A 23,046-nucleotide genomic window follows, 5' to 3' on the forward strand; every position below is an offset into this window, starting at 1 on the left:
TAGCGTAACTGGCAACGCATCTGCACGGTAAGCAGGAGTTGTGGGTTCGAGTCCCGCTCCGGGCCGATTTTTTCTCCCGGCGGTTCCAAATTATTTAAATTAATTAATATATTTATAATTATTAATTTTAATAAGAGATGGCGCCTAACGCTTACCTCTAGTGCCAAATTAATTACGTAATTTATTTAGAATTTAGCATAAAAATAGCCCGATTAATTTACGGCATTCGGTTGGTGTCTTACTGCATTGAAATTGAATGAAATTTTATTACTGTAAATGTGTGATGATCATAAGTGATTATACAACAGCAAACGGATAATTTCCTGTCGACAGTAGTACAATTTAAAGGAACCTTCAATACCATGTAAGGCTTCTTCTTGCCTGGATATATGCAGCAGACAAGCACCTTATGTATCCTGCAATATATTTTCCCACAAATGTTGCAACTGCCTTTCCACAACCCTCATATTTAGAAGGCTGAAAGTGGTTGGTTGGTTCATTAGTGCTTTTTGGCATAACACCATACAGGCTATGCTGTGCCATGTCAAATGGTAGGATTACAAAAATGTTATATATATATATATATAATATAAAATATTAATAACAAGCATATAAAACAGTACAAATAAACAAAACAAGATATATAAAATAAATAATAAGTGGCTTCCCATCAGAATTCACACAATCAACAAGTGAAAAATCTGGGGACCTGGCTTGTCAGGGAAATATGGCAAGACAAGAAGAAAAAGACATTCTTAGGAAACCATAGACGTATGCAGTCAAGTATTTTCTTGCTGAAAAATGGTTTTTTTTAGGCCTACCACAAAAGGCAATACGAGGGTGCAGGATTTCAAAAATGGAGAACTGAGGTGACTGACTATCACGTCAACAGAAGCTCCCCATATCAGCATGTCGGCAGTGGGAAGAGTGTACCATTCAATGGTGAAGACGGAGTAACATGCTCCTGGTGGTCTTCCATACTCTAATATAGTGGGTGTCCATTTACAACAGAACCTGGATTCACTGTTAAAGACAATACACTACCAGTCCATAGTAACATCACATCACCCCTGCAAATGAAGCTGATATTGGGCTGCTAATGACAGGATGTGTAGTAATCACATTGCACATAAATTTGCCTCTGCTGGTTGCCTGCTAATGGTACGGGAAAAGACAGGGTTCTGTAGCAGGTTTTTCACCTGTCTCTAGATAGCTTTTGCAGCTGTTATGCTTATGTCACAATCAATCATCTCTCCCAGTGGTTGGTCTCAAACGTCCAAAGCATGTCATTGTGTACATGTGTACCAATATAGCCACTGCCTGCAATAACTTGTCACAATCAAGTCAGAATTGTCCAGATGTGGGCAACTTGGCAAAACTACCATTCTGTTTCCCTCAATCCAATGGTGTGGCTTTTCTCAAACTCTATCAGCTATGCATAATACCTTAAAATTGCATCATACAGACATGCCTGGCATTTAAAAACCTCCAAACAACAGTATACTGAAACTTCTAAACACAGTGAGCCTCTGCAGATCCTTAATACTGGAATAGCAATTTTAAAACATTCTGGTGGCACTACCTGCATGCAATCAGACAACTGTAATCACTTGCATATCTCTCTGCCAAGTTTTACAGTAATCAGACAATTCATCTGGGTGCTTAAGTGCTTAACTTATTTATTAATGAATGTACTTATTCTGTTAATATACCACTAAGTTGCACAGGGTCAAAAACAAACTAAACTTTTAATGTAATTTTTATTACATTACATGAAAATGGAGTTTCATAGAATACATTTACAGACAAATGTATTTTATTGGATTTTTATAATACTAAACATATTTCCAGATTCTATTTACAGAGGATAACCAAGACTACTTGAAATTTTTACAAGTGATATAATCCAGAAAACAAATTATTAATATTTTAAACTTACCATCGGAAGCCACTTTTTCTTGTTTGGCTAATTCAAGTTTTAACAATTGAGATTTCTGAACACAATTCTTTTTGGCCAAAATAGCATCCCTTATTTTAATCATTGGCTTATCTGCATTCAGTTTACATTCTTCTGCTACATCTTCAAAATATTCTATTTGGAAATGAAAATATGAAAATCTGTCTTTTAAACAGTAAAAAAAAATCTGTATTAAAAATAAGTACTTTTTAAATTCTTAACGTCAGTCATGATTTCCGTAATTATAGAGTCTTCAGAATTTGTTCTATTTTTTAACAAGAGCTCTAAATGACAGAGAGATTCCTCTGCATTTTTTAATCGTTTTTCTGCTGAGATTCTTGCTAGAATTTCTTCCTATAAAACAGCAAAAAATTTTATATATAATAAACATCTGATGATTATAGATACAACCAACAATCGCCTGAATAGTGATGGCGCCTAATGTCTCCCTCTAGTGACAAATTGCTTTATAGTAATCATTTAATTACCCAAATTCTAGCCCGATTATTCAGGTGCTCGTTTGTTGTATCTAGTAAAAAATTTTATTATATATATGGATTGTAAATGTAGGCACAAGTAATTACAGTAATTGATTTTTATATTTGATTATTCTTTTAACCAGGCAATTAAAATACTTCATTTTTGGTTTAAAAACTGTTACAATGAAACTTTAATTACCTAGTTTTTAAATTTAAATATTACTAGTTTTTGCTTTTGTGTGTACCAGTAAATTCTGAAATTGCACAAATGTTGAGTATACTTAAGTATACTTTTATAATTTAAAACTAAAACAAATTTATTTTTTAGATCTTAATGAATAAACTTACTTTTAATTCAGCTTCCATTAGTTGTTTTTGAGAAGCAAGTTCCTAAAAAATAAACATAAAATAAATATTCATGTACAAGAGATTCAGATTTAGTTTTTGTGTGTCTCTTAACATACAATTTTGATATTTTTACATGAATTTACCAAACAACTTTTTTGCAGAAACTGTTCTAGTAACTGATTAAATGTGTTTAATGTTTTGACAAATACTGAATACATTCATAACTACAAGGTTCTTTTGGCATAAATTCTAATAAGCAATACACAAAATCTTATATCACACTACCTTAAAAATAAAGTCCTACAACTATGTATTTCTGCCAGTGTCCATATCATTTGTCAAAATGGTTCCAAATTTCACCTTTTTGTCTTTAAAGCTTATTTGAAAAGAAAAGAAAAAGCTTCTACCTGTAAAGATTAAAACCTATGAATCTTCCAACTTCTCTCGCTCATTTTAGGGAACAGATCAAACTCTGAGGAGACAAGATCGAGGAGCACCATTATGATCTTCTTAGTCAGATATTCACTGACCAGAAACAACTCATATGTAGAACTGTTGTCATAATAAATGAATATCTGATTAAGAAGAGCATAAAAGTGTTTCCCCAAATTCTTTACTTCCCTGATCTTGCCTCCACAAACTTGTGTGTTCTCTAAAATAAGAGAAGTTGAAGGATCACATATTCCAATTAGAAACAGCTGTAAAAGCTACATTAATGCAAAAAAAATATATATATACTACTGGGATTACTTTCACAAATGATACAGAATGGCAAAAATATGCAGCCACAGGAAGAACTTACTTTAAAAGAAGTGTATGTGTGTGTTAACCTGTGCCAATTAACCTGTTCATTTATGGTTAATTCGTTCTGAATATCATTCAGAAACCTAATCTTGAATAAGACTTATTCTTTACTTAGTATAGTAAGCTATAATCATTAATAATGACAATAAAGAATAATATTTGACAGCAAAGACAAATGAATTTAGAAATTCAACACTGTTTCTTAATCATAAAGGAAACAGTCAATTTCTGTATTAAATTATTTAAACTATTGGCATAAACATATCCAGTAACCTTATAAAACAGCCCACACCTTAATAACTCTAGCTTGAGTTTTTAATTAAACTGTTTGTCAATGTTTTCGGTCCTTTTTTAAGACCGCCATCAGGCTGTTATTTATAGAGCAATCTTTCAAATATAATTAGAATAATGAATATTGTGCAAAATAGATTCAATTTCAAACTACATTGCACTTTAACATTATAGGATTATTTCATCTTATTTTGTTAATAGTAATATAATGGTTATTTAAATTGTTTTATATAATTTTAATTTTGACCAATGATATAAAGTCCTTCAATTTCTCTAAAATTGTTTAGGAATCTCATAAATCTTCCTTAGGATTCACTGAATTTCCTTCATGTTTTGATTTATAATCTGTAAAGCTTCCAGACTACTTTAGGAATCTCTCTCTTAAAGGGCTGATAATTCTTGCTTCACCCATTTTACGGCTATCTCCTAATGAGTGCTGTGGATGGTATTTCTCTTTGTATAGTGTACTTACATTCCTTAATCCTCGAGACTCGGATGGTCGCGATGGTGTATGTATGCTTATATGTGTGCTCCGAATATCAATCGCCGTATCATCGGGAATATAGGGTTGACTGACAAAAGGATTACACTGCTGTATAGGACTATCAACGAGGATTCCGTGAGTGATTGGCTTTTTGAATTCCGCTCGGTAGTTCATTAGTTACGGCCGTCCGTAACTTTCGCTTTTGTTCGGGCTCCATCGGGCCCCACTTTTGCCATCGAGCCGTCTTTGGTTGGTATTCGACAGCTTTAGGTTTTCATCTTTGTCGTACTAAATTTTCGTTCAGCTAACGCAAACGGTTAACGAGTTATATAGTCCGAATAAACTATACCGTTAACAAAGCTCTTCTCCTCCACGTGGTGATTAGCCGGTCGGCGTGGTTCTAGCCGTTCGGCGTTGGTTTCGCGCAGACGCAGTGCTTTGTTCGACGGGTTCCTCTTCCTGTAGGAAGCTTGCTTTCGGCTTCCTCTTCCTGCCTAAGGAAATGGCAAAAGGTAAAGGCTCCCACATAGAAAAGTTCCTACAAAAATCCTCCAGGATTATCGACGAGATCAACAACTACATAGAGGACAATACCGAGGGTAGGTTGTCGACAAAAGCTCACAGGAAATATCTGATGGATCGGATAAATAAAATNTTAACAAGCCAAGAAAAAACAATCTATACCTAAGACCCCCCTCTTAAAAATGAATGGGATCACCATTAAAGTGGAGAAAACTATAAAATACTTGGGTGTTGTTTTGGACTTCAGGCTGTCCTGGGACAGCCACATTGACTATATAACAGGACGAACTGGTCTTATCTGCCAGGCTTTTTCTCATATTGCGAAGCAAAAATGGGGACTCACATCCAAGACTATATCTATTATATATGACAGGATCCTCATACCTACAATTACCTATGCCTGTGGCACTTGGGGATGGGCAAGTGCCAAGGTCCATCCTAAAAGAAAACTGATATCGTCTCAAAGAAGAGCCCTACTCTTAATTTCCAAGGCTTACCGTACCACAAGCAATACCTGTTTGCAAATCATCACCAGGAAACCACCACTCGACCTTATTATCACTCAAAGACAAAAGCTTTATAGGATTAAAAGAGGTGATAACATGATAACGACTACTCGTGAAATAACCTATCAGGATGTAGAATGGCCCTCACAGATAAGTAATACCTTACCACCATGGAATACTATCTTTGACAAAGGTATACATGCTAACGGCGATACTTTACAAATTTACACAGATGGTTCTAAACATGACAACTGTGTAGGCTGCAGTTATGTTTTATACGAGGACAATATGGAAATTAAACACTGCAAATTTCGTCTACAAAGCGACTGCAATATCTTTCAGGCCGAGATGTGGGCCATTAAGATGGCTATTGATTATACTAACTCTACATATAACAATCATAATATAAAGATCCTTACTGACTCACTCTCCTCACTACAACTGATCAAAAACAGTAATCTGCATCTATTAGCAGAAACAATAAGGAAAATGATATATTTCTCTACAAACAGGTATGACATTCAATGGATCAAAGCCCATCATGGCGAACGGGGAAATGAGAGAGCAGACCTACTCGCAAAGGAAGCGGCAGTTGATGACACACTGCCCATAGCATACAGCAAGATTAGTAGACATACAATCAATAACATACTAAGAACGGATACAATTCGACAATGGCAGACAAGGTGGGACCTACAAAGTGACCATATTACTTATACTTTTATCCCTAATATTGAGGAATTTTTGGAAAATAATTGGTACAACCCGAACCATTATAACTCCCAGATACTAACAAATCATGGCAGGTACGCTACTTACTTGGAGAGATTTCACCATAGCACTTCGAAGCTATGCCCAACGTGCGACATAGAGGATGGATCTTTGCACTACCTCTTCCATTGTCCTATCTTCGCAAGAGAAAGGACTGAATTACAAATCGTCCTGCATGAGCAAGGCATCAACTGGCCCTGCAGGCCAACTGACATATGGACCACAAAAAATACCTATACTGCCTTCGAAAGGATCAGCAAACAAATCAGCTATATTAATAACAAACAAACTTTCCTTTAACTCCTTATACCATTCTTCTTATTATGTTCTGTGTCATTTTGGCTGTTCTTTTCAGTCACTTATTTTATCTCCATGTAACTCCATGGACTCCTACACGCGTCTCTACTATCATATACATGTGATACTGCCATCCTAGATAACTTAAAATTATGTAATATTATTGTCCTTTTTAATATCAAATGATTGTATATATTATATTATTGTATTCTCTCCTTGGTAATGCCAAAAGCGGGGCCAAGGTATGTACTTATCAGTACCTTAATAAAATAATTATGTATTATTGTATGTATTATTCCTTAATCCTATTCATCAATGATCTTGCCATGGCCCTCAATATATTCATGGTCCTGTTTGTCTCTCATCCTTCAAAAATATCCTATATACTCATGGTATTTTATTCTCAGAGTCTAAATGATCAAAATGTTTTGTATACATCTGGGTTTCTCTTAGTATCATTGAATTGTACAACTTCTTTATATTTGTTGTGTAGATGTGCATTGTAGTTTTTGATCTTGTATTTCTTATGATTCTTTCTGATTTGATTTGACAACTGCTGCTAGGAATTCTCGGTACACCTCAGACAACCATCTTATAACATCCAGATTGTATCAAAATTTTTTGCTCATCTGAATTAGGTAGCAAATTTATTCATGCCAATCCACAATATTTGTGCAGTGTGTATACTCTCATTGTACTAAAGCCCTGAACATTGCCAATTCAATCAATCAATCAAGTTTTTTTATTTGTATTAAGGCCGTGGCCTGTTACAAGGGATGTATATTAATAACAATCAAATCTTACTATTGCTAAAAAATACATCTTCATCAACCCGAGTTAAACTAATATCTCTATCACATGGACTGATAAGTTTAAAGTACAACTTGGAAAATACCCTCTAGAGAGGATCAATTTGTGCTACAATGAAAGCATTTTTACTTTACACGTGTACAATATAATTAAATTTCTATTATTGTTTAGATATTAAAATTATTACATCAACTTGAGTTTGCGATCATATTTGTATTGTCTATAAATTGTATCGATCTTGACTATATGGACTACTACATACTTAGCTTTTTTCGTTAGTACATTTAGGTGAACGGTATAGATCAAAACTCTGTACTAGCTCCTTTGAGTCTTTACTGCCACAAAACACATGGAATTTTGAAATTAATTTTTAAATAACACCATGGGAAATTACTCTTAGAAAATCTAATAATTTTGTTATTAATTTTTAACAATTCTGATCGATGTTTCTTTCAATTTCATTTAATATTAACTTTTCAGAAGAAGTAAACAGATTGATAAATATAATTCCTAAATATAATTTTTCCCAACATATATTAATTCTATGTTCCAGCTCGATCACCACAAAAATAAATTTTTCTGTTATACAGTGTTTAAAAAGTTTACCAAAGTTCCTCTTAATTAACAATAATAGACCACCTGCTGGACGGCCCATTCTACTTGTCCTGTGAGCNTAACTTTTCAGAAGAAGTAAACAGATTGATAATTATAATTCCTAAATATAATTTTTCCAACATATATTAATTCTATGTTCCAGCTCGATCACCAGAAAAATAAATTTTCCTGTTATACAGTGTTTAAAAAGTTTACCAAAGTTCCTCTTAATTAACAATAATCGACCACCTGCTGGACAGCCCATTCTACTTGTCCTCTGAGCTCCGCTGTACAACCTCATATTCTAGAAACACCTTGTCTTCTTTAATGAAATCAGCAATCCAGATTTCCGTGAAGTCACTTATAGTATGAGATTTTATATAATTTTTTACTGGCTCGCTGAACATATTCCCTCGAAGTCCTTGAATATTCCAAAAACTTATACATGAATTCTCTCTGCCTTTGTTGGTATTTTTTACAGACGTAAAATTATTCTTATTTTCCTTATCAGCACAATTCTCCAAACTATTTTTGGAATACTGGAGAAAATTTGATTTATTTTGGGTTGTCTCAGTATTAAGTATATTACGTCTTTTTTCTCTACTTCCTCTGGATCTATGATCATACTACTACTAAAAAATGATCTATTTGAATAATCTTATCTGAATTAATGTCATACGTATATCTTAAGTTATCTTTTATATAATAATCATCTCTAACTATTATTTTATTCTTATTTAACTTTTCCTGCTTAATCCTAATCTGTAGATATTTCCTTCGTAGCCTCGATCGTCTGCATAGATTGGCTGTAAATATTATTTTTTCCTTGTCCTTGCCAATTAAGTTTGATTTCGACTGCCAAAATTCTCTAAAAATCTCATTTCTTGCGTTAATAGAATCAAGAATTATTTTGACAATAGGTTTATTTTCTCTATTATTTAATTTGATTATTTCTTTATTTTTTAATCTTAAATCATTATTTATGAATAACTTAATTTCTTTTAAGTAATCTAGTGATTTGAATGGGTAGTTCATAATGATTATATTCTTTTTAGTTTTCTCGTTTACAAGTTTATCAATTTCAAATTCCAACATACCTTTAAGATGAGTATTATTTTTCGATTTTTCGTCCAGTTCTTGTAGCTTTTGATTGATTCCTTTCATTTCGTCTTTGTAATTCTTGTTCTCTTCTTTCAATATGTTTATTTCAGATTTAATCGATTGAATCTCCATATTTAGCTGACTAAATTTATCCTGAATTAGATCATATATGGATTTTAATGTATATTGAGATTCGTCAATAACTTGTGATTCTAGTTCTCTTACTGGTTCGAAGTACTCATAAATTTTCGGACTCTTCGTAGATTCAGAGAGTTGTTTACTATTTCCGTCTATTTGATAATATTCATCACTTAAAATTTCTGCTAGTTGATTCTTTTTCTCCTCGTCCTTTGGACTTACCTTGCAAGGTCTGCCACGCCCCCTTTTTTGCATTTCCAAATGACTTAATCCTTGTGGGAAACGGGCCAGAGGGCCTGGGTTGGATTCAACTCCAGCAATTATTAATAGTATTATAATTAAATCCAAGGATAACCTGTTAGCAAATTTCCAAATTTTTACACAAGTCATTTTTCCTTTCTTTATTATCGCTTTCATGCTCTAATTTACTGAGTCTCAACTCCTCTCAAAAGTTCACTCACACGCTAGCCAAGCAGCTCACACCCATTATATATTGCCAATTAAGTGCATAAGGTTCTGGGAAAGTCTTGGATTAAATGATGGGTTATATCCGGGCTTTCTATATACCATTGTAATCTTATACCCCCAATTAAATGAGATGATGATGTTTTAAAAGTGCACAAAGATTACTGTCTTGTTCTAAGCAGTTTTAAGGCCAACTGGGTTGCCAATAATGTCCAAGAAGAAACACTGAATATTAGGTTCATTCATCCAAATAATCAATATGTCATTGACTTAGCTGAAATACAAATGTATTTCCTGCTTGTATTTAGGGAGTGCAGTTTATCAGCATTTATATTACCAAGTCACAAAGCACTCCAGATACAGGACTATCCATCAGAATATCCCTTCATTGTTTATATGCTACATTATTGAACTGGAAAAAGGAAGAGAAACACACCTCCCTGATTGCCAATATGCTTAAAAAGAAGTCACAAAGGCAACAAAACAAGGTTGTAAAAAATGTAGGGTACAGTGTCTCAAGTGTTCTAATTATATTTGAAAGATTGTTCCATAAGTTACAGCATGATGAAGGCCTTTGAAAAGGACTGAAACACTAATTAATCTCCAGGTAAAGTGTTTTCTTTTTTATAAGATTATATTTATTTCAATAAACACATCCAATATGTCAAATATAAAAACAATTATAGGAATAAATTTAGATGTAACACAAAAGAAATAGAAGTTGGAGATATCTATACTTCAGGATGAAAGATCATGAATTTTATTATGTTCATTTTACTTAGTGCCAGATGATGATGATCTAGTTAATAATAAAAATAATGTTTCAATAACTTACAATATACAAATTGGTGATTCATTTCTTATACAGTTAATCTGGAAATCAAAATAACTGACTGACTGATAAATTATTTTGTATCCTCACGTAACAATTATAGATAAATTGATAAATGTTTGCAAATAAGTATAAAAATAAGTATTTTATTCTAAATGTTTAGGCAGAAACACAATTAGAAATTTTAGTCCCTTAAGCAAAATATGTAATGTAAGTGTTATCATTTTGCACTGTTGCAAAATGATAAGTGTTATGAGAAAAGATATACTATGCATTTTAAACATTTTTTTTCAGTTTATGTTTATCATTCCTAGACAGAACAAACACACAAAAATATTAATATTTTTCTTTTATAGTTAAAGAACTTTAATTTATTGCCCAGGGACTGGACTGGACTGCCATATGTCATGGGCCTGTAATTGTTGTTTAATAGTTGTTACACTATTGTGTTTAAGCAATATGAGCACAATTAATTAAAATTGAAATAGTAAATGACTAAATTTTATCTCCAATATATTTTTCTTGAAAACAAAAACATCCTCCACTTTGAACTGTTTAAGAATTACAATAGTAATACAAAAGTTTAAATTTATTTTAAATTATGTAATTCTATATGAAAAAATCCAGCAACATTTAAAATTTTGGTGAAACCATCCTTTACAATATTTTAATATTAAAAACTTTATAATAATTAAAAATATAAAAAATGCAAAATGCTTAATTTTGAGGGTAGGGACAGGTTTTATAAAAAATTGTAAATGCTAATGAGTACAATCGTCATTAAATCCAACCCTACTCAAGATATGACACACAACCCCTCTTTATCCCCCTATTCTGTTGGCCTTTAACCACCAAAATTTAATAGCATTGATCCCCTTATATGCAGATCTCCCCAGAAAAATTCAGAAATTTTTGACAAAAAGCACAGGAGTTATTAAGCTTCAAAGAGGGTGAACAAAATCATGCCCCTCCTGCACACACATTAACATCCATACATACAGAAAAAAAACCCCTAAATTTTTTTTGCATTTCTTGATGTTTCAAGGTCCTGAGTCCAAAAGTGTAAAAATCTCGGGGATTATATTTTTGACTAATTGCCGTACTTTCCCTCTGCTATATATAACAGAGATAGGAAAATATGGCAATGTTACAGTTTTATCAAGATTAATATTTTGCATAGAAAATTTGTATAATCTTTCATTTGTCTGACAATTAACTACTACTTTCATTTAATTGAGAGGTACAGTACATGTGGATAATAGCTTCATCTACCTGACATTAGGTTTTGTTTCATCAAACTTCAAAACCATAATAATAACATAAAAAAAACATTAAGATAGTTATCCAAGAGAAAGGACAATTTTTTCCAGACTTTTGATTTGAGCAAACAAGCTTTGGACAATTAAAAACGCACAAGTTGTGTTCCTGTGGTTGTAAAGAATGCGTGGAAACATCAAATTTTTATTTGTATTTAGTCTTCAATTTAAAAAATATTTATGTATGTAAGTTATATTTTATAAATTCATAAAGTTTGCATTTTCTTTCAATTATAGATTTTTAAAAAATTAATACTATATTTATTGTAATACACAACATGATGTTTAAAACTTTTTCATCTTGCAGCTGCCTGCTTATTAGAATACATACAGTATATAAAACACAAAATTATATAAGAATTATTTTAATAATTTTTTTTAAACCAGAAAGCCATATAAAATCTGGAGTTTTTCAAAGAATATAAGAAAAACACATAACAGTAAATTAATATTTTTTATCATAAATGTTTTTGCCTGATTAATGGGCCATCATAAGGCTTCAAAAGCAAGACAGAAAATTACAATAAAAAACTGAACAGAACAAAAATTTTTTTCTTCTTCCAATAGCCTGTTAAGTAGGCTAAAAACATTTTCAATTATAAATTCTGGTACTCTGTTAATGGTGTTTATTTTTCCTACACAGAAATTACTGAATTAAAAAAACATTGTATAAAAGTGTAAAACTATATTTACAGATTATAAAGTTTGTCATGCAAAATCAAGACATAATTTTTAGTTTTCCAGCTGAGAATAAATGTTAATGGAATATCAAAATTATTTTGTCTGTTAATGATAATCAAAACATTTAATATTGTTGCTATGAATGTTCTTAGCTTGCTCCTATAATATGAAAGATAGGAAAGAAGTACTTCAAGGATTGTTTATATTAAAACTAACATTTTATAAATAATACAAAATTTATAAAGAAATATTTAAATATCAAAAATGTCTAAATACTTACATTTAGAGAATCAAGTAATTGATTTGCTTGTTCACTAAATATTTGCTTTTCTTCATGTAACATTTGTGCATACATTTGAATTTCAAAATATCTAAATTAAATAATATCATCATTAAACAATTATTTTTAGTATTAAAATAATTTAGCACTTGAAATAATAAATATAAAATATTAAAAGAATGAAATTTTAAAAATGTTTTTCTTATACTTAAAAGTTTATTTTATAAAATAATTTCTTAATTACTAAAATTTCAGAATGTTATTTAAAACTATGTTAGTGCTTAATCTATTTGAGGCAAATATTTGAAATATTCAAGATGGCTTTACTAGCTAATCATATATTTTTGTATAAAGCTATGTGAGAATTGCTTCAAGTTCAGATGTTACTTTACAAAACTTTCATGTGATTTTAAATAATTACTTAGTAAACTGAGTATCAATTATTAAATAGTTTGAGGTTTCACTGTATTTTAAAATTAATCTATCATTCCCATATCAATAGTTTTCCCACATCTATTTGTTATTTTCTCCAGTCCCAAATAAGGACCCATTTATACAATGTTAATTTTTCCCGTATTCTTTGTTCCCTCAATGTTCATTCGGCATTTTAACTACAAGAAAAATATTATCATGCATCAATAGTTCTACCCACAATAGAGGGTGCTAAATTGAGACACTGATTTTTGTGTACTAATAATAAAAGTTCCCCATATTTAAAAGTTAAATTCAAAATTAAAAGTCAAAGTTTCATATACAAACTAATATTCATGTAGAAAACTAAACCAATTCCCCAAATAGCTCCTCTTAATATACTATACTTATCTAATAGAGTAATAAAATACATAACAGTACTGTAATATTGTAATCATGCCAAAAGACAGACACATTATTGTCTTTTCCTACATAATTCTTATGATTATTTACATAGAAATTAAATTTATTTTATTGTATATATTTGGCAAGTTTTCTGGTAAAAGTGCTTAAAGCCACTTTGTTAAAAAAACAGTTAAGCTATTTCCACTTTAAGTTAGCCACTGCAGCCCTAGTGCAGCAAGGTTTCGAGCACCAAAAACAGAAGTTAAGAGGGCTGCCATCATAAATTATATGCATATTACATACTTAAAGATTGTGACGTATGAAAATGTATTTTGACCTGGTTATCCGAAAAATTTGAAATGCACTTTTCCACATAATCTTATATACTGATATAGACGTCTTCAGATTTATTAGTAATGGTAAATGCACACATTAAACTGTTGTTGTTTACCATATAAGTAATGCATTTTTACACAATATTGAATTTTTTTTGATTGGCTGCCTCAAATATGTCAATACATTAGGTATTCTTACCAAAAGAAAATGGAACAAATTAGTATTCTTAATAATTTTTTAAAATGTAGAATAAATACACATTTGTATGCAGGTGCCATATTGTTTAGTATTACAGAAAGCCATTATATAGGCATATCACTGGAAAATATTCATTTCATAGAAGATAAACAATAAAACCATCAACATCATAAATTTCCTGCATCAGTCATTTTTCCCCCAAGTTCTGCCAAAAATGATAGATTGAAGTTTCACTGTATTTTATATTTTTCTATATCAATGATCTCTTATCAATTTTCAAATTTGAACATTGTAAAGGAATTCTATTTCCTATCAGATAAAAATATCACATTCTTATTTTTCAATGTTTGATATATTTCCTTACACTGTCATATGACAAAGTAAAACAATATTAATGTGTCAAATAACAATATAGAATTTAATACTGAAAATACTATTTGTAAGACATTCTATATCAAATACTATATGAAAGACATCATCAAAAATTTCTAGCATTGAGACTCTTCTTAAAAAGTATCATTTTTCACATTAGACATGAATTTAAATTTTTCAGAAAATACTCTATTACAAACTACAATTTATTGATTGAGGCAGAACATTTTTCTAAAATCCATTAGCTGTTTATTATTTTAATTTGTTGATTCAAAATATCAATCCACTACAAATTATCTGATCAGTATAATTTTGCTCTTCACAAGTAAATCTAATTTTAGTTCAATTGATTGTAAAGGCAAGATTAGTCGTCACAAGTGAGGAAGGAGAACAATGTTTTGAGTTGAGACTACTCAAAAAATCTAAATCAGTTTCAAATTTGGTGCTTTATAGTGGATTCAAAGGTTTGGATTTGGAACGTTTATACAACAATCCAATTACTGAAGAGGTTGTGTAAATCAATTCACAATAAAATGACACTTTACTGTGCAATATTCTCACCAACAGTTAGATTGGATTTAACAAATAAATGAAAATCAATTTAATTTGTTTCCCAAAGATAATTTGAGTTGTCTTAGAATATTTGAACATTTTCATTATTTTCTATCTATTAAAAATGCTAAAAATTGACTGAAATGTATATTCCAGAATTTGAAAGCATTTCTTTATATTAATGCTGTATTTTTCTGACTTTCTACTGATAATATAAAACATATAAAATGGAATCTATACAAATTAATTCCTACCTTTAGAAAAATAATGAAATAAAGGGAATGTTTTCATAAAAATTATTTCATCATGATTTGATCAAATAGATTATGGTAGTACAGATAATGTTATATTCATATTCTATCTTGTATTAACAACCAATTCATTAAACATATTTTAGTCATAAAAATATATCACAAATAAAATATTAAGCACAATTCTTTTACCTCTGTTCTAATTCATTTTTTTCATCTAATATGAATTTTGTTTCTTCTTCGATACCCTTCAGAGCATTTTGTAATTCTTCCGACGTAACATAAAGATTTTGAGTTTCTTCTTCCTTCTGCCTCAAAAGATGAATTGTTCGTTCTCTCTCTTCGGCAAGATTCTGAAACAAATTTAAGTTTTAATTTTTGAATAAAATTTTAATTAAAAATAATTAAAATGAATGAACATTAATTATATATTTTACTTCTAAAGTTAACTGCAGCATGTTTGTAGTTTGTTGTAATTGTTTTTTATCATCTTCCAGCCTCCTCAATGTTTCTGAAGTTTCTTCACATTCTCTAAATAAATATAAAATTTTAAAAACTTGATAATTTTTAGTAATCTAAAACTAATTTATTGTAAATATTTACTTTTGAGTTGTTTTATGTTCTTTTTCTAACTGTTGAATCATTTCTTGCAGTTTGCTTTTTTCTTTCTCTAATTCTAAAGTTAACTTTTCTAATTCCTGAAAATATCAAAATATAATTTTGATTTACACAGACAGTTATTAACTATGAAGCAACACAATATATGATTATCAGTGTACAAGTTGCATGCAGGTAGATGTATGTTAAACCTCTGGATCTACCCAATTTCAATGCATAAATATATATTATTTATATTACAAATGTTAATTTACAAATAATACATATATATTTGTAATATACAAATATTTTTATTTTTTAGGTAATTTTTTAAAATTTACGTTATATATTTTATATATAACAAAAGAAATTTAACTTTTTTGTTTGCATTTTCTAGATAATGCAAAGATAACAACTCTATTACCACCTCAAGGCAAAAGATTATCAAAAAAAAAAAAAAAAAAGTTGAAAATCAAGTTGTACACTTGACATTAAACCTAATTAGTATCCTTTATTGACATCACCCAATATGTAGTATGAAAAATGTTCTGTTATTATTATACTGCTTTTATCATACTAGATATTGGACAATATTGATAAAGGATACTAATTAAATTCTTGCAATAGATGCAACCTTCTGTTCATTTGTAACACATTTTTTTTATTTCATGTGTAATTTTGTTTAGCTTATTGTTTTTCCATGAAATTGTTTGTTATATGTATATTTTTTCTTTTGTTATTGCTTTTAAGAGTCTTTTTCATTATTTTTTTTTAATTTGTGGAGGACATCAATTGTCCAATGACACTTCCCACTGTGTATGTAAAATAAATAAAGTAATTAAATAAATAATTGGGTATGATGCTAAGTGTGAAACTTGATTTTAAATTATTTTGGAGACAACACCTTTTGTCTTGGAGTCATAGAGATTTTCTGTTAATGTCTTCTGTAATAGTTTATAATTTATTATACATAGTTAGATGTAATAGTGTTTATACTGACAATTAAAAAGCTGAATTAAAAATCACTTACTATTAAAAGTACAATACATTGATTAATTCAGTTGAGTAACCACAGTGGCTAGTTTATCCTTATTTGACAATTAAGTTACACATACGTGCACACACACACACTTGTCCACAAACTGTATTTTATGAGCTTTTGATACAAACTGTATTTATGAGCTTTTGATACAATGATAATCAATAATTCTTATTATATGTGTAAAAATTAAAATAATGCACTATATATTCATATAGGATCAAAAAAGTTTATCAAATCAACCGATAACTCAAGAAATCAAAAAGTTTAGTGAATAACTAACTTATTGTGTTACTTTTCCAAATTCCACACGTTTTTTATCACTGCATAACAGAAAAGTCAATGAATCTTTATTCTGATCTGTAGTTATTTGAAAACAACTTTCTTGTCATGGAAATTGAAATTCATCAAGATTTAGCTAATTAGTATAAGAAAAATTTAGCTAAACTAAAACAAAATAAAAAGTTAAACTTAAATTTTAAATAAAATTAACAAAACACAATAACCTCATTTTTATCCATTTCATTTCTTAAAGCTGTAACTTCTTCCTGAAGTTTTTCTAAATTAAAAAATAAATAAAACTTAAACAGGTAACAAATATGAAAAGATAGTTTAATGAAACTTTACTCACCAACATAATTATGTTTTTCTTTAGTCAACTGTAAACCTTGAGTTTCAAGTTCTCTTATTAGAGATTCTTCATACTGTGCATTCTTCCAAGTACTAGAATGTATAAAAATATCTAATTTCAGTATAAATGTCTCCATGTATAATCAATGTTCTGTTTGTAAATCAAGTTTGAATTTTTAAACTGTAAGGATGTCAGAAGATCCAATCCTTCAAATACTTAAAAAATTCTCTATTTAATTGGACTGCAATTTAAAAAATTGTAAACATAAATTTCCACTGTCGTCCATCTGTCTTTCCTTAATCTTGAGAACGGAGTTAGATGAAAGATGAGACCAGATATAGAAACCTCAGGCAGGAGGCTCCGATTAAATATATATGAACTTCTGATGCAAACCAGAAGTTACATTATTTCAATTCAAAGAGTTCCCCAAAAGGTATTAGATAGATGACTGGCATGACACTATTGTTAAAGGAAAAGAATGATGTATGGGGACAAGCCACTACTAATTTGAGCTGGATAGCATATATTTTAAATTAAATAAATTAAAAATTGCAGCCTGCCATTGTGACAATGTCACAATAAATAATTGCTCATTCCCTATATATTCATTGCAGAATCATCAATAACTGTGTTAACAATACAGTTAATAAGAAAATTAGATATAAAATCATCGTTATTATCAAGCTTCAATAATAAATTGCAAAAATTATTATTATGGCAACTTCAATATATTGGCAAAAAATTAAATGTTTAGTTTAAGGCAAATATTTTGAATTTTTCACCTTTATAAAATTTTATTCTTACTTTTCACCAACATACAACTTAAAAAATTATTATGAAAATTAATTTAAATGATATCCTAAAATTCTATGAAAGGATCCTTTATAAACTTCTATATAAAAATCCAAAGGTTCCTCTATAAATGTCGCATCAACATACACTGTTGTATAATCAGGGACAGTAAACTCAATACGCATTGAATACATTCATACTTATGTTGTTCGAATGGCAATGTATATAATATATATTTCTCCAATCATTCCTTTCTTCTTTTGTACTTGAATTTATAATTACATACTGCATAGAAAATTATATAAAGTAGGTATATGTATTAGAACATAAGTACAGTAATAAGTATGTGTTAAATATTTAATACAAAGAATGAATTTTCTGAAACCGTATACTATAAGGTACTACAAATATTAATCCTGGCAGACTGCCGAAGAGCAGTCAGCCGAGGCGGGCATCAGCAGAGGACACACACAAGCGGACACATCAACAGTGGACAGCTGATGCAGCTCCCGACAAGCAGACAGCCGGCATACACCCTGAAGTGGACATAGAAGAGCGGACCTCAAGGGACATCAGACCCATACCGCCATACCATCCATTGCACCATACCATCAACGAAGGAAAACTACGATTAGAAAACGCCGAACCAGGAGCATTTTACCAACCTCCCATACATTGTGAGTTATTCACTTAAACCCCTTTCAGTACTCTCTTTCGATCCTCGTTACTCTCTCAATCATAATTCAAGAGTCGATTATATTGTCTTTAGAGTTAGTTCTTGGGTAGTTAGGTAAAAGTCTTATTAGACAGAATTATTCTAACCTTTTTGATTTGCATTTGTCTGTATAAGTTAGTTAATTAAATATGTTCTTATTGTTAAACCTGTGTAATTATTCGGGAAACTCAACTTACTCATGGACCTCCCCACTCACAATAGCCCTCCTGAACAGCCATCTCTGATACAAACTACCGGTAAGTGGGGAGAAGCTTGGCACTCTACCTCCTCAGTTCTTACACTATCATGTATTAAGTAAACCATTTACCTAATTAGTAAAAGTATCAGAGTATAGCAATATGTTTAGCACCAAACTTATTGAGCTGCAATTTGAAAAAATTGTAGACATAAATTCCCACTGTCGTCCATCTGTCCGTCCTTTCTTAATCTCAAAATGGAGTTATTAAAGTCAAGACAAAATATAGAAAGCTTAGGGGCAGGAGGCCTCGATTAACTATATATGAACTTCTGATGCAAACCAAAAGTCATATTATTTCGATTCAAAAATTTTCTTCTGAAAGGAGTTAGATAATTTGCTTGTGCCAACGATACATCTGACACCTAGTGGTATTAGCACAAACTACGTAATGGCAGCTGCTATGGGTATAAAGTCTGTGATCTGTTAGAATTAGAAAGTGTTCAGCCTAAAATTGTAAATAATAAGTATTGCTGTGTACTTGGATGTAAGTCTAAAGGTTCATCAAACTCAATACATATGCATACAATCCCAAAAGATAAATTACTGTAAAAAACGTGGGAAATAAAACAAAAGTTATCATCAACACCTAATTTTGATGATCTTAAAATTCTTTCATTTTTACAAAAGTTTTCAACCTATCTAATATAGGCCATCGTCAGGAATAATATCATAAATGTTCCAAAATGGAACATGCCATTTTTGAATATTTTACATATTTAAAGTTCAAAAAATTAATTTAACTTTAAAATAAATTGAAAGAAGTGTGTATATTAAATAAATAAAATAAATAAACAAATAAAACAAGCATAATTTAAGTGTTTTTAAGCCTCATTCTTTTTTCTATTATATATTTCTATGCTGTTGGAAGTGCATTAGCATCCCTAGCATTTAGGCAACGGTTTTTCATTTTACTTTTATAAATTTCCATCTTTTCCATCTCCATTGCAATAGATGGAGAGTGCACCATTTTAATGACTTTCACCTCTTTCCATTTTACAACCACTCTTTCAGTCTGCACCATAATCGCTAATATTAGTGAGGTTGCAGCCGATGTTTTCATCGTGTAAACGTGTACATCAGACATTCACTGCTACCTTCCTGTAAGCCTAGAAGTTTGACAATGGCATTTGGAACATCAGTGGAATCATGCTCAACGTATCAAATGCCATTGTCAAACTTCTAGGCTTACAGAAAGGCGGCGGTGAATGTCCGATGTACACGTTTACGCGATGAACACATCGGCTGCAACCTCTTTATTATGTCCTTTGTCAATGTTGTATCTATGTTCTCACAGATGTACCACCAAGTTTCTTCTAGTCAAACCCACATAATCTTTTTTGATTCCTAACTGTTGACTTTCAAATGGTATTTTAAATATCCCAGCTTTCTCTTCTTTTTTTACATTGTCTTTATCGTTTCTTAGTAAGCTATAGATATTGGATACACTTTTTCTTATAAAAACTTGAGAATGGTCTATAAAAGAGCATCCAATATCTATAGCTTATTATGGAACAAAAAAGACAGCTTAAAAAAAAAAAGAAAGAAAAAGAAATCTGGAGTATATAAAACACCATTTGAGAATCAACAGTTGGGAATTGCAAAGGATTGTGTGTGTGTGTGAACAGAAGAAACCTGGCAGTACGTCTGAGAGAACACAGATACAAAGTTGACAAAGGATATAATATTAGTGATTATGGCACAGACTGAAGGAGTGGTTGTAAAATAGGAAGAGGTGAAAATCATTAAAATGGTGCACTCTGCACTCTCCATCCATTGCACTGGAGATGGAAAAGAGGGAAATTTATAAAAGTAAAATGAAAAACCGTTGCCTAAATGCTAGGGATGCTAATGCACTTCCAACAGCATGGAAATATATAATAGAAAAAAGAATGGGGGCTTAAAAACGCTTAAATCATGTTTCTTTTTAGTTAGCTTTGTTTTCTATGTTTTATTTATTTACTTATTTTATTTATTATATGTAAAATATTTGAAAATGGTACGTTACATTTTGAAACATTTATAATATTAAACCTGACAATGGCATATATTAGATAGGTTGAAAACATTTGTAAAAATAAAAGACAAATAATTTAAAATAAAAGATCAGCAAAATTAGATGTTGCTGAAACTGAAGTGAATTATTTGCTGAGAAAGAGGTGGATAGATATGAAGTTATCAGTTTTAGCATCTCTCCTTCTATAAGACATCTTTTTCAATCACCCACATATTCTAAAATGTCACAAAGTGTAATCATCATGACTTAAATAACTATGAAATCAACTAGGATTAATGTCAGACACAAATGTGGATAAAGCATTTCGACTACAGAGAGAAAAGTTATTACAAAGACGACACACAAATAACTCTCATGTTATCAGGCACGTTATACCCTTTGTGGCAGCCATTTTGGTCGACTCACACTACCTATATTTACTGGCACAAGCAAATAACCAGCAGGACGCTGTTGCTAACAGAAAAAGTATGATGTACAGGGGCAAATCAATTTCAAAAATTATTCCATCAATCTCAGACAAATTATGAAAATTTCACGAGACTATCCTCTGGACTATCCATGTATTTATAACTTGGATAGTCCGTGGATTTATAACTTGAGTATGATCATGCACATTAAAACAAATGTAACCAACACCACTTAACATTTACTTTTAATGTAGTAACATTTAATTTAAACTAAACATTCTAAAACAAAGAACAATATGTCACATCAGCAACAATGATGTGTTAAATTTCACAAGTGTTATAATTAAATTACACATTTATTTCAGATAACCACAGCTCTTAAAATACATTAAAACTTTATGTTCAACCCAACATAACCTTTACTTATTAACCATGGCATTAGAAGGCCATCATTGTACTGATTATAATGTCTTTAAATTTCAAAACATATCTTTATAAAGCGTACAAGACAATCTAAGTACTATTTTACAGGTATCGAATAATTTAAAGGAGATTAAAACTTGCAGCCCTGCATTGTGACAATGTCACAATAAATAATCGCTCGTTGAACATAACAGACTAACGAAAACATACATAAATTTGGCTCAAAAATGTTGAGAATTTTCATGGAAATATATTTCAGCAGATAAAACTTCCTTGTTTCAATATTGTTCTTATACTTCCAATGTAAAACATCTTTATTATTATCATCATCATTATCTAATCAAAGAAATCCTACAACTTCTTACTTTGTAAAATGAAAATAAATTTTCTTGCATATTCTTTTGAATTTTTTGCAAAAGCAATATTTTAAGGAAAACAACAGAGTATTCTGAATTAAATATCAATCAAATATATCATTCCTTATGTAACAATACTTCTACATTATATATAATTCAAAAACTACTTCTATTACTTACACTCTGCTGGCTTGTTTCAATGCTGCCATCCATTTTTCTTGTTCCAAACGTGTTTCAGCCAAAAGTGAGATTTGCTTCTGCAAGAAAAATTTAAATAATTTTACTAATTATTAATTTAGTAGTCTTTTTTCAATATCATGAAACTAATAATTAAAATCAACATTTATAAATTGTTTATCACATTAGATCTAGAAAAGCAATTACAGTAGAGCGTCGATTTTCCGAATCAATTGGGGACTGGGGTTGTTCGTATAACTGATATTTCGGATAACCGATTTATGTACGAAAAAATAGTTTAACGTATCCGATGTTGAAATTTTTCTCTGTTGCGTGTCGCTTCGCGTTGAATTTTCGTCGATGTTAAGCCTGACAAAGACTATTGTATCGTTAAAAAATATTTTTTTATTTTGTACAAACAAAATAAATATATTG

The 23,046-nt window shown here is 30.4% G+C and overlaps 1 protein-coding gene across 1 annotated transcript in view; it reads right to left on the minus strand.

Annotated features, from left to right (window-relative positions):
• LOC111634582 (pleckstrin homology domain-containing family D member 1-like) overlaps positions 1–23,046 on the minus strand; it is a 37,613-nt gene that overhangs the window by 6,259 nt on the left and 8,308 nt on the right. Inside the window, exons 4-13 of the mRNA XM_023379389.1 lie at positions 22,615–22,691; positions 17,469–17,560; positions 17,344–17,396; positions 15,805–15,899; positions 15,639–15,732; positions 15,394–15,554; positions 12,677–12,767; positions 2,785–2,826; positions 2,164–2,311; positions 1,940–2,092 (exon numbers count right to left, since the gene is read on the minus strand). Of these exons, the coding sequence (XP_023235157.1) occupies positions 1,940–2,092; positions 2,164–2,311; positions 2,785–2,826; positions 12,677–12,767; positions 15,394–15,554; positions 15,639–15,732; positions 15,805–15,899; positions 17,344–17,396; positions 17,469–17,560; positions 22,615–22,691 (1,006 nt within the window). The remainder of the gene's footprint in view (positions 1–1,939; positions 2,093–2,163; positions 2,312–2,784; positions 2,827–12,676; positions 12,768–15,393; positions 15,555–15,638; positions 15,733–15,804; positions 15,900–17,343; positions 17,397–17,468; positions 17,561–22,614; positions 22,692–23,046) is intronic.

Source organism: Centruroides sculpturatus, unplaced genomic scaffold (assembly GCF_000671375.1).
Source record: "Centruroides sculpturatus isolate CEXI.00-Female unplaced genomic scaffold, Cexi_2.0 scaffold825, whole genome shotgun sequence".
NCBI lineage: Eukaryota > Metazoa > Arthropoda > Arachnida > Scorpiones > Buthidae > Centruroides > Centruroides sculpturatus.